Source organism: Misgurnus anguillicaudatus, chromosome 11 (genome assembly GCF_027580225.2).
Source record: "Misgurnus anguillicaudatus chromosome 11, ASM2758022v2, whole genome shotgun sequence".
Classification (NCBI taxonomy): Eukaryota; Metazoa; Chordata; class Actinopteri; order Cypriniformes; family Cobitidae; genus Misgurnus; species Misgurnus anguillicaudatus.
This window is the reverse complement of record NC_073347.2, coordinates 33,283,621-33,305,930: the sequence shown is the minus strand read 5'-3', so window position 1 is coordinate 33,305,930 and position 22,310 is coordinate 33,283,621. Positions and strand designations below refer to the sequence as shown.

The following is a 22,310-nucleotide window of genomic DNA, read 5'->3' as shown; positions in this document are numbered from 1 at the left end:
TAAATATTGAAAAAATCTACAGTAGCATTCAGTTAACTAAGACAACAAGATGAATTTCAGTCTCATCTATTGAATCGTCACCACACATTATTGATAAAATAGTCACTAAATCCAGAAGCCATTTTGTGCTCAAATATGGAGAAATCGTCTAACTATTTCTTTGACATTTGTAACGCAAATGCAAAACATTATAAAAAATTTTAAGAGACCCAATGGTCTGATTCACAATTTTACATATCCTTTGGTGTGTATTAGTATGTTAATGATGTGCAAAAGGTACATACCCCAAAGTAAATGATGACGCGAGTTATCGTCTCCAACGTAAATTTCTTTTCTTGGACAACAACAAACACACGGATTGTAGGCAAAAGGTTACTTCCTGGAATTGGTGATGTAGTAAAAACTGACATTATCATGAATCCTCCCGCTTTGAACTCACAGGCTGAAAGTTAACTCCTGTTAGCATTGCATTGTGACTGAATCTTTCAAACATGTAAGGAGCATCACATTTCCGGCTGATGTCAGAGGTATTCAGACCAATCACAAAGTACAGATTATCTGGCCAATCTGGGACACAGTTTAAGGAAGAGAGTGAAATCTGGAGCTATAAAAAAATTTTGTTTGTTTTTTACCATAAACCACACGAAGACATTGTACTATACCAAAAACACAAAATAACGTTGTTTTTAGCAATGAAATAGGTGCTCTTGTCTTTAATAAATATACTATAAAACTTACAAAAGCGACCAATGTCCTGTGCAGTGATCTTGTTGATCTAATAGCAGACAGATATGGAGAGAGGACCTGATATTTTAAAGAAAGCTTTTGTTAATATCAAACCGTGTTGACAAAAATGGACACAGTTGTGAATCCTTATAAAAGAGCTCTATTATTTTTTACATTAACAGATACAAAAATTTTTTTAGAAGATACATTTTAAGGGGTTCTATTTCTCTTTTGAATCCATATGAAGTATTGAGTTGAAATATTTAATGATTTTAATAATCATCTCTGCTTAACTTCAAAGAGGAACCGTATTGAAAAATGAATGGCAGGTAAGTTGTAGGACCTGTCTGCAGGTCCAAGGTTAAGAGCCAGTGACAGCTCTCAATTAATCAGCTAAATTGCAGACTAATAGCATCAGCCAACAGAGGCCATTCGGGGTCAGGGTTTGCGTGCCACAGAAGTGTTTCCATCGGCCAGTTATGTGTTTGGCTCTATAAACAGTGGACCGTTCTGTACTGAGCAACGAAACCCCTGGTGCTCTGCGTCACAAGCTGAAAAGAGATGCTTTTGGTCAGGTTATGATTTGCACTTGTCTGTCCTACCATTGCCCCTCTCTCTGCTGTTCATCCTTACCTCTTAACCATTTATTTTCTCATTTGACTTTTATTCCTCTACATGAAAGTGTCTCTCAATGCTTGATCTGTTTGCTGTCTGTCTGTGGGTAATCAGCACCTCATCATGTCCAGCCACACGCTTAAGCCATAAACACCATATCAAAATCACTTCACCTGCCAGCTGTCTGTCAGTAGAAACACTTTTTGAATGCACACTTTTTTTACTATATACCCCTTACCTAAGTCAACCATTTAATAGGTAAATTAATTGGCATCTAAAGCGGTCACTACCCTGAAAAAATGATTCATTGAATTTTATACATTTTATAAGGTAAGTGGTTGCAATCAATTTATTTAAGCTACATTTACACAAAAAAGATTAGTAAATTAAAATAAAATATAAAACTTTTGTTTAAATGTAGCTTAAATAAATTGATTGCAACCACTTACCTTAAAAAATTTATTAAATTAAATTAATAAATTTTTTTTCAGTGTAGGGCTATCACGGTTATGAAATTTGGCTGACGGTTAATTGTCTAATAAATTGTGACGATTAATTGTCTGTTTTAGTGCCTTGACGTTTCATTGTCATAGATTTTTTGTTTGTTTATGAAATAATTTTCACACATTGTTGTGATTATTTAAATTAAATATTTTGCAAGGTTTACCTGCCAGTAAATATTAATACACATAAAACATATTTAAAAGTAATTATTTAATCAGTCCCTCCAGAAAAACGTGATTGTGCGATCCCATGATATATTGCATAATCAGCCAAGCCAAAGTCCGCATATTTATGCGGGGCTGCATTTTTTCCAAATACGACGCACTTTCGCCGCATTAATGACATATTTCCGCACACAAAATATGCGGGGCTTGCATGATTTCATAATCTCCGCATTTTCGTAGCAAAAAGTCACATATATATTAGCAGAAAGTTGAAAAATGTTGCATTAACTTCCCAAAAGCGCAGCCGTGTCCTTTATTGCCATGGGAACGTTATGAAGTGACGTGAACATCATTGCAGCTTTTGCAAGTTTCCGCAGTTTTCGCAAGTTCCGCAATTTTCGCAAATTCCCGCAAATTCGTGCCGCAAAATCGAGAATTTTTGCCCGCAACAATCACAAAAAAACTCTGCGTTTTTCTGGAAGGACTGTTTAATGAATTTATTTTTCAAAAACTGAAAAAAAATGCTGTTTTACCATTGTATTAAATGGCTTTGCAATGTATCTTGTTACACTGTCTGTCAAGGAGCGCCATTAGATATGGTCTCGTTTATACAGGCGCTGCAGCGCCCCCTTGTGTTTTTTAGAGAGAGATGCAATCATTGCGGTGATCTGAAATCATTGCAATGAGGTCAAACAATTGCGATGAGACGATTATTTAATCATTGTGACAGCCCTAGCGGTCACTTCTATCCAAAGACAATAACATACAAAGAAAAAACATCTTGGTGACACTATCTAAATAAACTGCAAAGCTTAATGCAAAATTACAATGCCAATTTTATTAGGGGTTTGCTGCTGAGTCTATTCACCAAAAAATGAAAATGATGTCAATATTTACTTACCCTCATATTGTTTCAACCCATAGGGAAATCTTCACAAAGTTTTAGTGATTATATCTGTCAATATCCAAAAACTCATAAGCTCAGTGGGTTTGATAAACACGCATACTGATCAAATGTATGGGTTTAAAGCACCATAATCGCTTTGAAAATGAAAAATTGTATGGTGAATTTAATATAAACAGACATTTATATAAAGCTGCTCTAGGAACAGATAAAAATCTTTGTACCATTTCTTCAGCTCTCAAATTGAATTCTCAAACTAGTCACATTTGGTTACAACACACCGTCAATGACATCATTCAGTCATTATGCAATACATAAATGGTTGCACTGAACTGCTATTAAAATGAAGCATTTTCTTAACTATGTTTCACATAATAAATAACAGCATAGGGGTTTTGAACAATATAATTCTGAGTAAATAATGGCTGAATTTATATTTTTGATTGAACTATTCATTCAATGCAGCAGTCGTACTTTGCCAAACTTAACTTCTGCCATGAATTTAGGATCGTTCCATCGCCATGATCTCCATTAAGCCAGTCCATATTAATATTAACAAAACAAAAACCGTTTTAAATATAGGATCACTATTGACAGACTAATTTATTCCAGGAATAATCACTGGCCTTAATCTTTGACGGGAAACAGGAATGACACAACGTTTGTAGGCTACAGTAGATGTGTGTGTCTTTGCTTTCCTAAGTCTGAGCTCAGAAGCTGTGCTGTAAATACATTTTGATCTTGCCTGTAAAGGGTCCTTCACCACAAAAATTCAAGATTTTTTCATCCGAATAAAGTTTTGAAAGTTTCTTGTACGCATGCAAAATCATACAAAAATCTGCAAAAGCCTCTTTGAGTGACTCTTAATACGATATATACTACATTTTAAGGTAGTTATGAAAATACGTACAAACTTATTTGGACATTTCAATTACATTTCTTTTAAGGATCACCTCCCTTTTGTTTTGTGAAGTATTGCAGGTTTTGATGGAAAGGAGACAGCTATGTGTATGAGGATGTCCATTAGCGCCTGTTGTATCTTTGTGATGGATGAGCGACTGTCCATCAAACCCCTCGCCCTGCAGCCGTTTGTAGTGTGCAGGTGCTCAAGCCCACAGCTGGAAAAAACTCAACGCAAAAATATCCACACCTGTGTGAAGCCTATAAAGCACAGACAGATATCTTCAAAAAGAGCCAACTAGGTCTCAAGGTGATCTCCACTGAATAAACATTATTCTTAGAGCATAGGTCTTCAACAGGGGGTCCGGGACCCCTTGGGGGTCTTTGATGGTGTTAGTAGGGGGTCCGCCAAATATTGTTTAAATTCATAATAATTGTATTTCGTTTGTCATCTTTAGTTCCTTATTGGCTGTGGTGGGAAACGAGGCTATAAAGGTGCAGGAGGCGGATCTTTTGGAGCTCTGCCAGCCAGCCGAAGCCATTGGCACAGCCACATGCATTCACCTTTCTGTTTTTGTTTGCTATGTTAGTTTGGAGCGGGGAGTCCTAGTTTGCTTACAGTTTCTGTTCTCATTATGTTTTAGGACTCCCCGTCTAGTTCTTTCGTCTGTTATTTTTGTAACTATGATTAAATAAATAATTTATTTGGAATACCCTAGTTGTTGTCCTTCTATTATGTTGCATGTCCCTCAATTCCCAGACAAGTAATGTGCGGGACCATAACAGATAGGCTAATAATAAACATTAAAAGCTTCTGTGCGTGCTTTCACACAGATGCGGTAAAGATCCCGTAAAGACACATGACGTGTTTAAAGTGCACTTATCCACAGTGTCTGAAGTTTGCTTTAATCTGCATTTAAAACTCCCGTTTTAAAGAGCTGAATGATATTTCTTGATGCGATGATGCGCACGGTATACCATGATATTAACTTTCACGATTATCATACCGTAAACATTTTTTTCCCAAAACCGTGTATAAGCAAATAATAAAGCAGATCTCACCTGCGCTACTGCACACACGCAACTTAATTCGGCTTGACTGGCCCCACCAGAAAAAAAGTTAAAATCTACAATATGGAAATACTTTGGGTATCCAAAAAACAAATGCAGGGTTGTTCTTTAAGATGGATATCCAGTTTGCAAGAAATGTGGACGAAGAGTGGCTGCAAAAGGAGACACTAAAGCCCATTTAAGTGATTTATATTACAGATCAGTTTAAGTTGATTATACTTAATTATAGTTGATATATAATAAAAACTATACTCACTCACTATTTCACTCAGTATATGACGATGTGAACAAATGAATATATCCAGAGCAGCTCCGAGATAATTTAATAAGTATTTCATTATTTTATTTTTAAAAATTAAATTAAAAATAGTAATAAATTAAGAATCAATGTTTATTTTTTTCAAAAGTGTTTTTTTTTTCAAAAAAGTTTGACATAATAACCCATATGTTCAACTCAAACCCCCTATCTGTTTTTTATTCATTTAAGGGTCATAGCTAATGATTATAATAATAATAATTGTTTAATACCGCCAAACAGTGAAACCGTGATATTTTCTGAGATGATTATCATACCGTGGAAATCTCATACCGTTACAACCCTGCTCTAGACCTTGATTACCTGTTCAGGTGTGTTTGATTAGAGCTGGAGCTAAACTCTGCAGGACTGCGGCTCTCCAGGACCGACGTTCGCCACCCCTGTTATAGGCTAATGTCATTTAAACAGATGAGTTACAAAAAAATTCACCCCTTCACAGTTGTCATGAAGGGCAGAATTAGCTATACAGACCAAAAACAATTTTTGTACCAGGCTGTAAACATATTATTTTCTACTGAAAAGTTGGCCATTTTAACCTGGAGGTCTATGGGAATTAACTCCCTTTTGGAGTCTGCCTCTAGCGGCCAGTCGATGAATTGCAGTTTAAATCACTTACGTATCGGCCTCATCAGAGAGATCGGAAGGTTGCCCCTCGTATCTGATCCAAATCTCACAAAAATCGAGGTTTCGTCACACTTTTAGTGGTTTTACCAACAAAGGCCACTAGGTGTCAACAGTTAGCTGCATAATCTTGTCACAAACTAATAAATTACTCTCACTGCGTTATTATTAATGCAAAAAGGTTTTAAAATATGGACATTCTTAGAGCTTTCCAATGATATATAGTTTGTCAAGATTATAGTGTAGGTTTAGACTAAGAAATTGTTGTTTTAAATATGTAATGCCAAACGCCCCACCTGTGGAATGGTGACAGTTTAACTTAAGGGTTTTTAAAGGCCTTTACTTTGGAATTCCACCTTTCCTCCTTAACTCAGGTTTTGGAAATGGCTGCCATTCAAATTTCCCAAGCAGTGTGGTTAGTTGTGGGATACTCCATCATTAAAAAACAGGTTAACATTAATTAGGTGACCGTTTTACGAGGGCAGCGCATGGAATTCGGCCTGGACCAACACTTAACAGACTCTTAAAGCTCCCCGGCTCTCTCGCTATCTGGAGACAGAGCTCTTCTCTTTGAGCAAAGAAACACTGAACACAGCCCACTGGAGGAAAATCACTCTTGAATGGACCTTGACGTTTTTATACTCTCCCTTAAAACATAATCTCTCAGAGCTAAAAGAAGTCTTTCAGGAAAACCCTTCCCAAAAATCTCTGAACGTCTGACAGCTGCATGCAGGCATCTCTCCTCCCCTGAGTTATGTGACGATTCTGATGAAACCAGCGAGTGTGCGTGGAGATCAGTAAACACATATACATAAAGTTGCAAATAAAAATATATGAGCGTCAATGTGTTTATGTTAATCACGTTTGTGCTTGCTCCAGAGGATCATGTCAAAAAGAGAGATCTATAAAAATGATGTTGTTTTTTGGCCAGAGAGGTATGGTGGTGTATCACGTGTTACAGTATGTAGGTTCTCTTAAGTCATGTAACTAATACACATCTGTTCAACTAATGCCAATAAACACATACGAGCTTGCACAACAGCTTCCACATAAAAACACAAGAAAGATGTGCCACGTCAGGCGTAACAATCAGGCTTACCTGCTCTTGAGATGCTACCTTCGGGCTGATAGGGGCTTCTCTCCCGGATCAATGCGTTTTGTAATGTTTCATCGCTGCATGCAAGCAGATTTTCTACTCAAAAAATTACTGGGAAACTAATTACGACGGCTAAGTTACCACAAGCACATGAGATCCATTTGGGTGACTTGATAAATCTACCACTAAATGAACTCATCGAAGATTATCCAAAAATACATGTCATTAAAACTTGAAGATTTGATATGTTATTTTAAGTGTTATAATCGTGTTTGTAATTTGACTGATGTCCCTCCCTTTTTATCACGCTCATTGCTCCAGCGCTGTTTTACATGTGACATCATGACCGATCAGCCTATGACATCAAAGTACCGCGAGAGCGAACCGAGAACACGACACGAGCATGTTCGGAGCTGTCTGCTCTCGATCTCGCGGTACTTTGATGTCATAGGAGGATTGGTCTGCGCAGCACCGCGAGAAGTTGAACACATCAAATCACACTGACGTTTCCTTCATGTATATCGCAACGGTGTGCAACGGAATGCAACAGGTTTTAGAAGCGTTTTCTCTTGTTTGGTGGGTGTGTCAGAAATGTCGGCCCAATCAGCGGCAAGATGTATATAACCACGCGGTAGTAAAGAGACAGCTCGCTCAATGGGTTCAAGTTGGAATGTTGTCTTATTCATTCTGGACAGCAAGGTCAGTGACTGTAAAATTGAGGGTCTTTTACAGTATTAAACACACATTTATAACGATTTCATCAGTCCCCAGAAACATTTAAAAAAGAACACAAAGAATGGCCTCTCAGCTACCGTAGTTGCAACTCTTACGTCATCACAACAGGGCGTTCAACGCATCACCGTTTCTGTTTAATACACGTTGTGCTTTTGTCGGGGCTGAACGCAGCCCTGAATTTTAGCCCAAATGAAAAATTCTGAGGTAATCTTTAGTTTTTAAATTCATAGATACTACAGTGTTTTGATCCTTACCATAGTAAGCAATGATGTATACTACAACAAATTATTAAATAGCTACAAGAACACTGTATACATTAGCAAAGTTTATAATATTCTAAAGTATATAAATTCACTACAGTTTATTATAGTACATACTAAAGTATACCTCACTGTTTTTTCATGCGAGGAACTGTTAAAAACAAACTTAAACACACTCAAAATGATTAAAATGATGGCACAAGTACCCCAGTGAACGTATAGATCACCCTAATAGTGAATAATGACTTAAATTTAATTGTATTCATCATAGGACTTGTGATAAACAACAATTATATCCTGCTTATATTGCATCTCCTTTTATGTTTCACAAATGAAAGTTACAGGAACAAAATGAAGGACAGTTATTAGAGGAAGTTTATCATTACACTTTACTAGCGCATTACTCAACTGTGCTGATATTATAATAGTAGACCACACAATAATAACAGACCATATAATAGAATATAAACCATTGTCTTTCCAACCAAAGAGTGTCGTAACACATAAACAAAAAGGAAATAATGTTTTAGAGGTGACTATAGCAAAGAAACATGTTTTAGATTATCGGCTTTTGGGTTCATAAAGATACACACACACACACATTCGTTTTTTTAATTATTATACATTGGGTATAATAGCTTATGTTGACATATTATGCCCATAGCTTATGTTGACATATCAAAGACAGTTGGCTTTGTTCTTTTTTAAGCACAAAGAGAATTGTGGGTAATGCAGGGCCTAACCACAGAAATAGATTGACAGGTTTACAGATATATGTTTTATAAGGATGCCTCTCTTTTTTGTATGACATTTATAACACTAATAAAATCAGACAAATGGTCTCAGAAATGTAATATAATACTTCTCATCTTTTATTAAACTTTGAAATTTTGTCTTTGTGTGGGTGGCCACACCTGCGCACGTCTTACATTAATGTGGTAAAGTTTATCCTTTGTCATATTGAAGCCCAGTGTTCTCGGCTAACTTTTCTCATCTTATTCATACATTTTTAACTTTAGCTCAGATGTCTAAATATATTATGGGACTACTGTATTTTATAAATAAACAGAAAGAACACTAAGTGTTAAATAAAGTGCTTCTGTCTGAGGTTTATAAATGAATGTTCTCCTGTGGGAAAGTGTGCGTGGGTCTGTCAAAAGTCATGAAGGGATTGAGAGATGTTTGTAGGTAAAGAGAAAATCTTCTTTGATGTCGAAAATCCCATATCTGTGGTTTTGTTAGTGAATGAAGCTCCAAGACTCAATCAGACAACCAGCATGGGAAACCCCTCATGACAAAAGACACACACATACACACACATTTATGACAACATCCAAACACACACGTACACACACACAACAAATAACTAGCATTCCATATGAAAGAAGAAACACAAGTGAGATCTTATCAATATTGTAACTGTTTCTACTAAACAATGAGATGGAAACTTAAAGGTGAAGTGTGTGTTAATGCATGAATGATCATATTTACAATAAGAGCGCACACATTCAATTCCTTGTTGACTTAAAATCAACTTTAAAATCTTTTTTTTTTAGGGCACACGATGCGAAGCTTGTCAAAACATTCATTTAGTCTGTCGTGTGTGGCTCGTCTTGTCAAAATAGGTGTCTGCTGCTTGAAGGGGTTTATGATAAAAGTGATGCTCACATTCTTAATCTCATGTGTACACTGTAAAAAATACTTTGCTGCCTTAAAGTTTTTTGTTGAATCAACTCGGACTTACAAGTCATTTCAACTTACTATTATTTATCTTGACTAGAGATGAGTTGTTATAACTACAGGTGAGTTGTTATAACTTATAAAATATAGTTGAGAAAAGTCAACTTAATTTTATAAGTTGTGACAACTCATCTCTGTTGACATGACATGTAAATCTGAGTTGACTCAACAAAAAATTCTAAGGGAGCAAAGTTTTTTTTTACAGTGTAATCATCAGAGTATTTTGTGAATGTGAGCATCTCTTTTATCATAAACCCTTTTCGATGCATGTGCAGCAGGCATGTATTTTGACATGACGCATGATGAACATGGTTCACATAACACACCCAACACATATTTTGACATGACGAGCAACACACACGACACTCTGAAAACATATTTTGAATTTGCGCCCCTCGGAAGAGAAGTCACCAACTGTTGATCTAACTTAAAAAATAAAGTTGAATGAACTTATTTCAATATTATTTCATAAGTTTCAGCAAAAAGTTAGAAGTTATTACAGCTATACTACTCTATAAGCAGTGCTGGGGTTAACGCATTACAAGTAACGTGCATATACGTAATAATATTATTTTTCTGAAGTAACGAGAAAAGTAACACATTACTTTTTAAATGTACACATAAATATTTGAGTTACTTTTTTTAAAAAGTAATGCAAGTTACTTTTGTAGTTTAATTAATTTGAGTAAAAGTTATGTACTGAATTAAACTGGACATAGTCACATTATACATTACGCACTTTCTATATGCTGAACTTTTCAGTCATAAAAACACCTGAAAGGCCTGAAAGAGATCAAGCCTCAGCCAAGAAAAAGTTACGCAAAGTAACTAAAAAGGTCACGCAAGCATTACTTTGCATGAAAAGTAACTAAGTAACGCAATCTGTTACTTTTTTGGGGAGTAACTTAATATTGTAATGCATTACTTTTAAAAGTAACTTTACCCAACACTGTCTGTAAGTTTTCTGAATGTAAACAATCATTTCATTTGTGTCAATTTTCATATCTTTTAAGTGATTTTAGGACATCAGAGATCTAATACTTAAAGGTGCAGTGTGTACATTTTAGCATCTAGTGGTGAGGTTGAGAATTGCAACCAACCGCTTAGTCCACTGCTCACCCCTTGCTTTTGAAACACATAGAGAAGCTGCCACTGGACAAACATGTCATCGTCGGAGACAACTTAGTAAAAAAAAATTGTCCGTTAAGGGCTTCTGTAGAAAAATGGCGGCACAAAATGACAACTTCCTTGTAAGGGGACCCTCTTTGTATGTAGATTAAAAGGTCTTGTTCTAAGGTAATAAACACATTACGGTTCATTATGAAAGGTCTTTATACACCCCTCATAATATAGTTTTGTATATTATTTTGCATTTCTGTCAAGAGATCCTTCTAAAAATTACACACTGCACCTTTAATGAATAATAGTTAATAATACATTTTTCATCTGGGTTGCAATAATTGGTAGATGGAGAAACAACAAAAACTATCCACAAAGACAGACTCTCTCTCTCTCTCTCTCTCTCTCTCTCTCTCTCTCTCTTTCTCTTTTACACACACGCACACACATAAAGCAGAATACCTTGTGTATGATATCAGATCCAGTCCTGTGAACGCCTACATACACATGATTGTTTTTTGTGTTTATGTATCAGTCCCTGTCCGAACCTCACATATAACAACAGATTGTTGTTTACCTGTCACCCCCCCACACACTTCCTGTTGTTCGTGGCCTCTCTTTTATTGTCCTGTGTAGATACACGAATGCAGGTACACCTTATCACAGAGTGTTTTTTCTTCTGCTCTCTAAAAGTTTCCGATCCTTTAAGAGCCCTCCGTGGCACCTTCGTCTGTCGCTATGGTTGTGTTTGGAGGCTTTTGTGTCTTTTCAGGTAGTTGCTTTTGTGAACATGAAGAGGAGAGAGAGTTAGACAGATAGAGATAAATGAAAAATAACAAATGGAAAACTAAAAGAAATCAAACATAAAAGCTTTGCATTAAGGAGATAAAACTGAAACAGAGGACTGATATTGAAATCTGTTTATTGAAAGAAGAGGACAGGAATGAATGAGAGCTCTCTCTCTCTCTCTCTCTCTCTCTTTCTCAATTTTTTAAAATGTCCTCACAGAATTAGGGGTCCGATTAAGGGATTGAAAATGTCATTGGCCTGGAATGAAAACAATGGAAATCTATCAGATGTCCTCACTAACATTTTGACATGACGTTATGGTTATGTGACACTACAACAGCATGAAGCCGTTCATTCACACTCTCCCTAGTGTCCTTAAAAGCAGAGGGGAATACTGGTGACTCGAAACTGTTATGACATCACTATATGGAAGTGCTTTGAAGGGGATAAGGGCATAGGGACGTCCAGATGGGACAATGTAGCATTATTATATCCACTGGACCTCTATCTACCCTATAGATCGAAGACAAGCCAAGATAAACATCATTCCCATCACATGCAGCATCACAGGGTTACAGTCTGATCAAAGCAGAAGACTCAGACACCGGACCCTCAGCATCAGACCACGACCCTTTTCCCACATGTCATTCCACAGAGTAAACATTTTAGGAAACATCCTTATCATGCACAAATGATATAAACTCAACAAGGTGTTTACCAGAGATTTATTTTATTTTCATTCTTTTCACATCAAGATTTGAGGTTTTATTGGAGGGGTGGTTCTTATGAAAGTTGACCCTAAAGTCACATTTGACTACAAAACCACAGTGTTTGTTATATAGCTCAGTGGTAAAGCATTGCATGAGTAGCACAAAAGATCATAGGTTCAAACCCACAGCTCACACATATACTGGTAAAAATATGTAGCAATGCAATGCAAGTCGCTTTAAATGAAAGATAACCATTTATGATTATTTAAAATATGGAATAAACCCTTAATTAATCACTATATGGTGCAACTGAAAATTGCTTGAGTCATTGCGCCACCTGCTGGTGAACACCCCGTGGTTTGTGAGATTCACTTGTGTAGTCAGTTGACTTGAAAATAAGTAAAACAATTGGGCGTTTCATAACAGTGATAAAACATTTAATCTTGATCAGATGTCAGCTGTCTGGCTTACGCACAGAAAGGCCTGTTTGTTTGGTTTATTTATGTTTTTCTCAGAGTTTATGTATCTCTCCACATCTCATTTCCTCTCCCACATCCTGTGACTGACAGAGGTTAACTCATCTAAGACCGAAGCTGAGGTAGAGTCTGACTTTACCTCACATCACCATAACCAGTGATGAGGGTTCAAGACAGTGATGCTATCTGATGCCCTGTTCTCCCATCCACAGCAAACGTTTTCCCGTATAGCCTACATGAGACTTTAACAAGACATAGATTTTTAAAACACCCGTGGACTATTGCTCCTGCTTTGGTCTTTTGCTATTCTTTTTGTGTGAATTACTTTGTTGAATTAATTGTTATTGATCACTACGCACACAACAAATATAAATGTTTTTTTTTCCAAATCAAACAATGTTTAGTTCTGTTCATATTATGGCAACAGATATAATCAAGGTATAACAATATTCTATACTTAAAACATTCATATTATAAATAAAAGTTAAAGGAAGCCAATTCAGAAGTTTACTGAATAATTACCAATATAGAGCAAAAAAATATATTGTCAAAAAAGGGTTAAAAATGATATGCACTGAAATATATTTTGAAATTAAATTTTTTTTCACCAGTATATGTTTTGGTCATTTTTTGCATATTTTGAAATATATTTAAAAAAAAGAATATATTTTAAGGCATTTATATTTATGTCTCATTAGAAGAAACACTAACAAACATGTAAACATAACAGGTTTGAAAAAATTAAATATATATTTGAACTGCAAAATATACTTATAATTTTATATTCTATACCTACCATTATATTTTGGCCAGGAAAAAAATATATTTTTGGCCAAATAAAAATGTATTTGTTGCCCATAAAAATACATTTTGAAAGGTTAAAACTAAATATATTTTTTAATTTAAAAAATATATTTTATTAAGCTTTATTTTCTACAAAAGGTATTTACCATATATTTAAAACATATTTATTTAAATTTATTTTTTAATAAAAAATTTATTTTTCACCAGTATATGTTTTGGTCATTTTTTGAAATATATTTTAAATATAAATATATTTTAAAGCATTTATATTTATGTCTTATTGGAAGAAACACTTACAAACCTGTAAACATAACAGGTTCGAAAAGATTAAATATATATGTCAAATGCAAATATACTTATAATTTTATATTTTATACCTACTATTATATTTTGGCCAGGAAAAATATCTTTTTTTTGCCCCTAAAAATAAATTTTGAAATATATGTTAATATGACGGTTAAAACTAAATATATTTTCAAATTAAAAAATATATTAAACTAAGATTTATTTTCTACTAAATATATTTACAATATATTTAAAACATATTTATTTAAATTTATTTATATTTATTTTTTATGTGGAAGGACAAATGGCAAACAATCTGCCAATAAAACAGATACCATAGTATTTTCGTAAATATACCATATTTACTTCAAAGAAACCATGGTACCTTAGCAGTATCAAGTCACTATTTTTGTAGTTGTTTTGTGTTTAAATTGTTCGTGGAAGTTGTGGTTAATATTCAGTGTAAGAAATAATTTTGATGTCTTTAATTGTTTTGTAATGACAGTTAATGTCCAACAGAGGGCGCGAGTAGCTCGTTCTCCAAACGCAGTGTAAAAATATGTACATTTCTAACATTTGTATTATAAAGGTGTACAGTGTAATTAAATGTAAGTGATATATATACACTGTAATGTGTACTATAGTAAACTGTATTAAATTGTAAAATAGTTTTGTTTTATTAGGCTATAGTAATAACTACACTATGTTAATGTATATTACACTATTTTATTGCATTTTTATTTGTGAAATGATAAAGTGTGGTAAACACTGTAGTATAGTTTAAAATGCACTATGATACAGTGTTGTCTAAAATCTAGTCATGTTACTGCATTTTACCATAGTTAAAACTTAAAGTATATTTTTTAATTGAATTGACAAAATACATGTAGTATTTTTTTGTGGGAAATATAAGAAGCATTACAGCAGGCCTCAAGTTAATACTTAGCTCATGAATATTTACCGTTATAGTGCGTCCAGTCTGTGGTCCAGTCACGTAACCTAATTAATATTCATGAGCCAAACCTGTAACAAACTACGATTGGTAAATTAATCGATCGCCCCTCGTAATATCGTTCAGCCAATCACGCAGCGAGAAGCGGGCGGGGTTTATATCCAGAAGACAGAATGGGCTGTATTTGTAGGCGTAGTTTGTCCTAACCCCGCCCACTCAAATAATGTAAACTGAGTCACGCTGCCTGTGACCAAACACAACAGTTCATTCCGAAGACGCGCAGTAAAGCTCGGATCTGATTTTTTCCCTTCGTTTCTCTGGATATGTCTGAACAAGTCGTCTGATAATGTTGGCTAGAAAAGTACCTGGATCGGGTGTACTGGGGTCAGCTGCAGGAATGGACCGGGTCAGAATTGGAGAGAGACTGCACGCAGCGCTGGCCGGACTGCAGGAGCTTCATCTCCTCCGGGACAAACAGAGTACCAGGGTACACTGGGCTCTGAACCTGAACGGAGAAGAGTCCGACGTATCCAGACATGAAAATGTGAGCACAGAGGAGCTGAGATTAGAGGCAACACTTAATCTACTCAAACAACAGCTGGTAAGACTTCGTATTACCTAACGTTACATCATGCATTTAAATGCAATTTACATATTGTTTATAAAATGCAACATACAAACTCGAATGCTTTCCATTATATTCACCATCATCAGTTATTTACCATTAAAAAACCATTACAACGTTTCTTTATAAAGTGTGTTGAACTGGATCCAATTAACACATTACCAGTAGAGACCCACAGAGACCATTATAGTTTCCATTAAAAACAATGTAATGCCCATTGTACCCATTAGAACTTCTGTAATGGTTTCAGTTGTTTTTCGCCAGAGGAGATGGCTGATGTCCATCTCATTAACATACAGTACATTCAAAGATTGGTGGATTTTGTAGGAAAACAATTCAGTGTGATCATCAGTTTTCTTGAATATAAACAAATCTGCCAGATGTTTCTGTTTATTCATTGTATGCATGGTTTGTCTGTGTCCTTCATGAGAGATTTAAGTGTTGAATCAGAGACTCAGCTGGAGGTTATAGTGAGGGGCCATAAATCAAGAGCTCTCAGGGGGGGCACTCGGTTTCTGATGATTAACCAAATTTAATGAGAATAGCAACAGAGGAACTGTGGCCCGGTCGGCGACACAGATTTGACCCTGCAGCCGTTTGAACCTTCTGGACTTTTGTTGAACCCTTTTTGTGCTCTGTGGTCAAAGTAACTTCGATCGGAAGATCCAAGGGATGTTCTTGCATTGAGACAGGAGACCTGGAATATGTTTGTGCATTGTATTTAAGGAATCACATAAGACATCGTTCAGCGAATCACGTTCAATGACAGCTTTGCAAATGGAAAATTCTCTGGATAACATGGTCATTATTTCCATTTGGATTTCTTATTTCTTCGTTTCCTTAAGCAGTAACTATCTATTCTGCAAAAGTAAAAAGATATCACTTTAATTTTGCATGTATCTCTGTTAGAACATCACAGCCATGACCCAAAATAAATAATTTGCAAAGCTGGTTTACAGTCAAACATTTCCTCTTGTTCCTATACATTTGGTTTACACAATAGTTTAAGTTCCTCTGCAGGAGAGAGATTAGTAACCTTACAGCACTTCCCCCAAGCTACCCTTTATCCTTGCCTAGTTAATAGTCAACCACTTTTCTACTTTATTCGCTTCCTCTCTTTGCATTTTCTCCTCTTGTCTGTGTCGTATAACAGCAGGAGTCATATCAGCTGGTAAATGTCTAGACTAGAGCGGTCCAGTTATTCATGTTCTCCCGTGGTTCATTTGAACTGAGGTGCAGAAAAACCTAACAAATCACGACGTACATCAAGAAAAGTGAGTTTTGGTGTGCATCACTGACCTTACAGTCCATTATATACGCTTACAAATGGGTCTGCATCACGATTAATCGCAACTAATCGTTTGCAAAATATAATTTTTTTACATTATATATATGTGTGTGTGGTAATAATTATGTATATATAAATACACGCGCACACACACACACACACATGCATGCATAATTTTAAGAAAAAATGTATGTATATATTAACTTTTTATACTTATAAATAATAAAAAATTATATATAAATATAAAAATGTATATACACAAGATTAATCGCGATTATTCGCATACAAATAAAAGTTTGTGTGTTTATTGTGTGTAATTGTTTTATAGATACACACATACATGTATAGATTTAATACAAATTTTATGTATGTACATATTTTTTAATCCATATAATATAAAATATATCAAAATCTCAATTAATATATATGTAAAAGTTTCTTAATACCATACATGCATGAGTGTGTATTTATATATACAAAATAATTACACACAGTGCAGTACACACATATGCAAAAACAAACTTTTATTTTGTATGCGATTAATCGCGATTAATCTTTTGACCTTGTTGGGACATTTTGATGTCCCCATGAGGAAACAAGCTTATAAATCAAACTAAATGATGTTTCTTGAAAATCTAAGGTACAAGAAGGGTTTCTGTGATGGTTGGGGTTAGGGAATGGTGTAGGTAAGGGGAATAGAATATACAGTTTGTGCAGTATAAAATGCATTACGTCTATGGAATGTCCCCACAAAACATGGAAACCAGTGTGTGTGTGTGTTACATACATGATGTAAACAAAAACATATTTTGCAAACGATTAGTTGCGATTAATTGTTATGCAGCCCTACTTACAAATCTTTAAATATGTTTTAAATGTCCTGGTTTAGTATTTCTAGCGTGAGTACGTATTACATCTACCAGCAAAGAAAAGATATGGATCAATTCAGCAGATTATGAGTGCACATATATTTAAAGCCATGATCTTGATGTTGCTAGCACCATGCTAGGAACCCCTGACAGATTCGTAGTTAACACTGTTGATCTATCCTTGTGTCTTTACTGTGTTCTCAAATGACTGTTTTGTTTGAAAAGCTGCTATCGCGATTACACCTATGTGGTTGTGTTTTCTTGTCGGAAATTAGCACTCCTTTGCTAGTGTGCACACTTTAAAAATAAGTCTGCACATGAACTTACTTAACAATGCATCAAGTACCATAATAAAAGGGTGATATATTTGGCCGAACTAATAAATGTACATCATACCTTTAGACCCGTCTGCGCAAACAAGATGTGGGATTGAAGACTCACTTGCAGCAGCTGGATCAACAAATCAATGAGTTGAAACTGGATGTATGTAAGGCCTCCACTGAGCACCTAGAGAGTGACAGCAGACCCAGCTCAGGTGAGTAAAGCCATGTGTTCACATACTTCCCTTTATAATGTTTTATGTACATGTTAACGTATTGTGATCAGTGAAATCCACAAAAATTAAGTGCTTAATATGTCTATTTCTACCCTTAGGTTTCTACGATTTCAGTGATGGTGGTTCAGGGTCACTGTCCAACTCATGCACCTCCGTTTACAGTGAAAGTCTCTCCTCGTCTTCCCAAAGCAACCTGCTTCCCTTTCTCTCCACTTCGTATGCTACACGTGGCCGTAGTGGTTCTGGACAGACCGGTGTGTCCCGCTGTTGTTCTGCTGATGAGAGCACAGCCCAGTCTGACATCCCACGACCACTAGGAGTGAAGTTGGGTAGCAGTTGCATACGAATGGGGCCGGCTAGTGCAGAAAGAGCCAGGCAAAGGCCTGTTTCCACTGGTGAGAATAAAATTTGTTATTGTATAATGATTGTCAGTAAACTTCTGAAATGTAAATTACATCCTAAAAAAATGTTCTGTGTCTATCAGGTGATCTTGACCGGATGATCACACCTGGAATTGGCTCCTCAAGATCTACTGATGTGAAGACCTCCACCCTTTGTGGTAGCCTCCACAATCCTTCGATAGACCTCAAATACCAAAGTAACCTGGTGTCGAGCAGTGGGGCAGAGATGTACTGTTACCCAAGCCCTCTCCACGCGGTGGCCTTACAAAGCCCCATCTTCAGTCTTACGGGTGATCAGGGATGTCCGGTTGTGGCTGAGGCACAGGATGGAAAGCTTGGGGTAGGACTTGAAGAGGTAACCCAGGACCCTAACCAAGGCTCCACAAACTCTAAGTCTGTGGTATACATCAACAAGTTACTGCAGCGAAGCTCCAGTAAGATAAATCTGTTAAGTGAAATAAGAAGAAATGATGCCCATAATGCTATTAAAAGTACTCTTGAGCAAAGACCCAGGTCTCAGGAAATTACCCATGGATATTCTCAACTGCTGGGGTCTCTTCAACAGCTAACAATGCCCTTAAAAAATACAATGGACACTCAAAAGACATCTACAGCACTAAACAGCAGTCAACAGCAGTTAAATGAGTCCAATTCAGATGTAGTCAAGGTTCAACCATTGCACAGTGACCCAAACCCAGCACCACCTAGAGATCTTCACCAAAATTGTATTTCCCAAAGTAATGCCACAGCCAAAGCAAGTGCTGAATCTGACAAGGGTGGTGGACACTCAACGGAGTCATCATCTGTGGTCTCAAAGGTGTCAGTAGAAAGGAGATCGAGTTTTACTCTCAGACGAGAGGAAGACAGGACTTTTGGCTCCTCACCACAGTCAGAAGAGTTTGTCCGTGCAGAGTTTGTTCCTGCAGGGTCCCAAAGGGTGAAGGTGCGTCAGGCAGACAAGAAAACCAAATCTGTAAAATTAAGGAAAAAGAGTTCAGAGAAACCTTTAACAAAGAAACAGCAGCAAAAACACTTGTCTCGAGAAAGAGAGTTCTGCACCAAGACCCGAGCTGACGTGAAGCAGTCCAGTTCATGCAAAGGTAAAGTGACTAATCTGGAGGAGTCCCAAATGTACTCGAGCTCGGACTGCAGTCGTCATGGCCTGAGCAACTCGCATTGCATCCAAAACAAGCCTCACTTCCAACAGAGCCAAACCTCCAAAGCCAACAAGTCTCATAAAATCCATTACCCTGAACCGGTGCACATTCCTCTGGACCACAACAGAAAGAAACAGAGTTCCCGAAAGTGGCCTTCAGCCTCTGAGATCCAACTGACCTCGACCCTCAACACCCAAAGATCAAAAGAGATGCCAATCTCACGTAAAGCAGGCATGATAAGGAGTATCAGTGCAAGGCCCCATTCAGGTCAGTGGGGGGGTCCCCAACGACCTCTCCGCCATTCTCACTCCACATCTTCTTACCTCAGTTACTTGGAATCTAGATATCCAGCTGCTCCAAACTCCGGTCGCTACCATCCTCGCTGTGAATCTGAGTTTTCCGAATACTCTGCCGAATGCGCGTCTCTCTTTCACTCCACTATTGCGGCGAGCAGCGATGGTGAGATGAGCGACTACACCACGAATCGTTTCGGAGACAGCGAGTCCAGTCAGGGCTCTCAGACGGCGACGGATTCAGACAGCAGCCTCTCACTGGATGAGGAGGACCTGTTGGAGGAAGAAGAGGAAAATGAAGTTGGTCTGGTGTGGGCCCAGGCTGCCATGGGACCCACGGCTGCAGGCTTTTCTTTGCAGCAACAACCCCAACGCTCAGAGCCCCCGGCCTGTCGCATCAAAGCATCCAGAGCACTGAAGAAGAAGATCAGACGCTTTCAGCCGGCATCACTTAAGGTTATGACTCTAGTGTAGTGAAAACTTGGGACTCAGTTTAACTAAACTTGTAACCAGACGCAATTCACTTTGCCATTGCATTTGTGATCCAAACAATTTGGAGGCTGTCTTGAGTCACTGTATCTACAATGGATCAGTGACTTTTTGTGTTTCATAGACTGACATTGGTGAACATCTGTAAGTCACAGGATTTGAGAGATTCTGTTGTATTTTGTGTTTAGAAGACAAACATTTGAGTACTTCAAATTGTGTCTTTTATTGATGTGATGAAACTGTACAATGTAAATAAGTCTTTGTATATCTTTGTATATCTTTAAAATATCACAAAACCTCTCTACCAAAAATGCTGTGTAAATACTACAAATGAAACCAACCATTTTAAATAACACAATACTTTACCTCAATAAAAATTTTGCTTTCCACATTCATTTCAGCTATGCATTTTACTTTTCTCTCCAAATAAATATTTAATAAAATGCCAATGGTTTCCGTAGACTTTTTATTCGTGATAAGGCTCATATACACCAGACTGAAGCTCTGTTGTTTACAACTCATCAGTCAATGATTTGGGATTATCTGAATAAGGTTAAGGACTACAGGAGAAAACAGATGATGGACAGCAAAGGAATGTCATGTCACAGCAGTTTCAATGGGGTTTAGGCTTGAATAAACTCACACCAGATGGTCTTTGACCCACTGGATGTGTTTTATCTTTGCTAGTCTGGGTTGAAAGGAGCTTAACTCAAGAATCTAGAATTTCATCACCTTTTACTTACAATTTACTTCACTTCTTGGTCTTATTACCATGGAAACATGCACATACTGCTCCACTACAACAAATTGTGTATTTTGTAGGACATTTTTTTGTACGTACGTCACTATGGTAGCTCAAGGCTGTATAAAATGTAAACTTACATAACTTTTATTACTGCACAAAGTTCAATGTAATCTCATACGTATTTCATGAGGTGGCTAGTTGGTATTAATTTGTATGACCGCATTAATGCATTTATGTATAATTTGCTTTTGATCCTGTGACGTGGTTTGGGGGGAGGTTTCGTTTTTTTTAAATCAAAATTATATGTTTTTGTACAATTCACTTTGTACGAATTCATACGAATTATCCAACTCATAAAATATGTACGAATTCTCAAGGCTGGGCAGTTTGTACGTTTTTTTTACAAGATGGCTAATTCGTATTAATTTGGATAATGTGCTTTTGCCCCAGTGACGTTAGGTTAGGCTAGTAATCATACATCTCTACAAATTAATACAAATTAGGCACATCAAAAACATATTGACGAGTTCAGATGCAAAACGCTCTAAGTATATTCGGTAAAAGTCCTCATTTTTGAGGAAGGTGGCGTTTAGTTCTTGGTTCTTGCAGACATATAAAACTCTTAATGAGTAGCTTTAACCCTGGTCCGGCGTGCTTGTCTGTAATTTTTAAAGTGCACCTATTTCATCGCTAAAAACGTTATTTTATGTATTTGGTTTAATACAATGTGTTTGTGTGGTTTATGGTTAAAAACACGTTATTTTCCACATACTGTACATTTTGTAGCCCAGATTTCACTTTCTTCCTGAAACGCACGGATTTGAAAAGCTCTGTGTCCCTGATTGGCCAGCTAATCTGTACGTTGTCCTGAATACCTCTGACATCAGCCGAGAATGTGACGCTCCTTACCATGTTTAAAAGATTCGCTCACAATGCAATGCTGACAGGAGTTAACTTACAGGCTGTGAGTCAAAGTGAGAGGAATTATGATAATGTCGGTCTTGTCCACGAATCAGGCACAGAAAGTAAACTGTTGCCTACAATCCGTGTGTTTGTTGTAGTCCAAAAAAAAAAAGATTTACGTTGGAAACAATAACTTG

The 22,310-nt window shown here is 36.7% G+C and overlaps 1 protein-coding gene across 1 annotated transcript; it reads left to right on the top strand.

The window, feature by feature from the left end:
- The first annotated feature begins 14,961 nt into the window (after window positions 1-14,961).
- Window positions 14,962-20,860, top strand: dact2 (dishevelled-binding antagonist of beta-catenin 2). The gene is made up of 4 exons (XM_055170121.2): window positions 14,962-15,388; window positions 17,972-18,104; window positions 18,224-18,520; window positions 18,610-20,860. The coding sequence occupies exons 1-4, from the start codon at window positions 15,134-15,136 to the stop codon at window positions 20,448-20,450; spliced, it is 2,526 nt and encodes an 841-aa protein (XP_055026096.2). The 5' UTR covers window positions 14,962-15,133; the 3' UTR covers window positions 20,451-20,860.
- The last annotated feature ends 1,450 nt before the right edge of the window (window positions 20,861-22,310 follow it).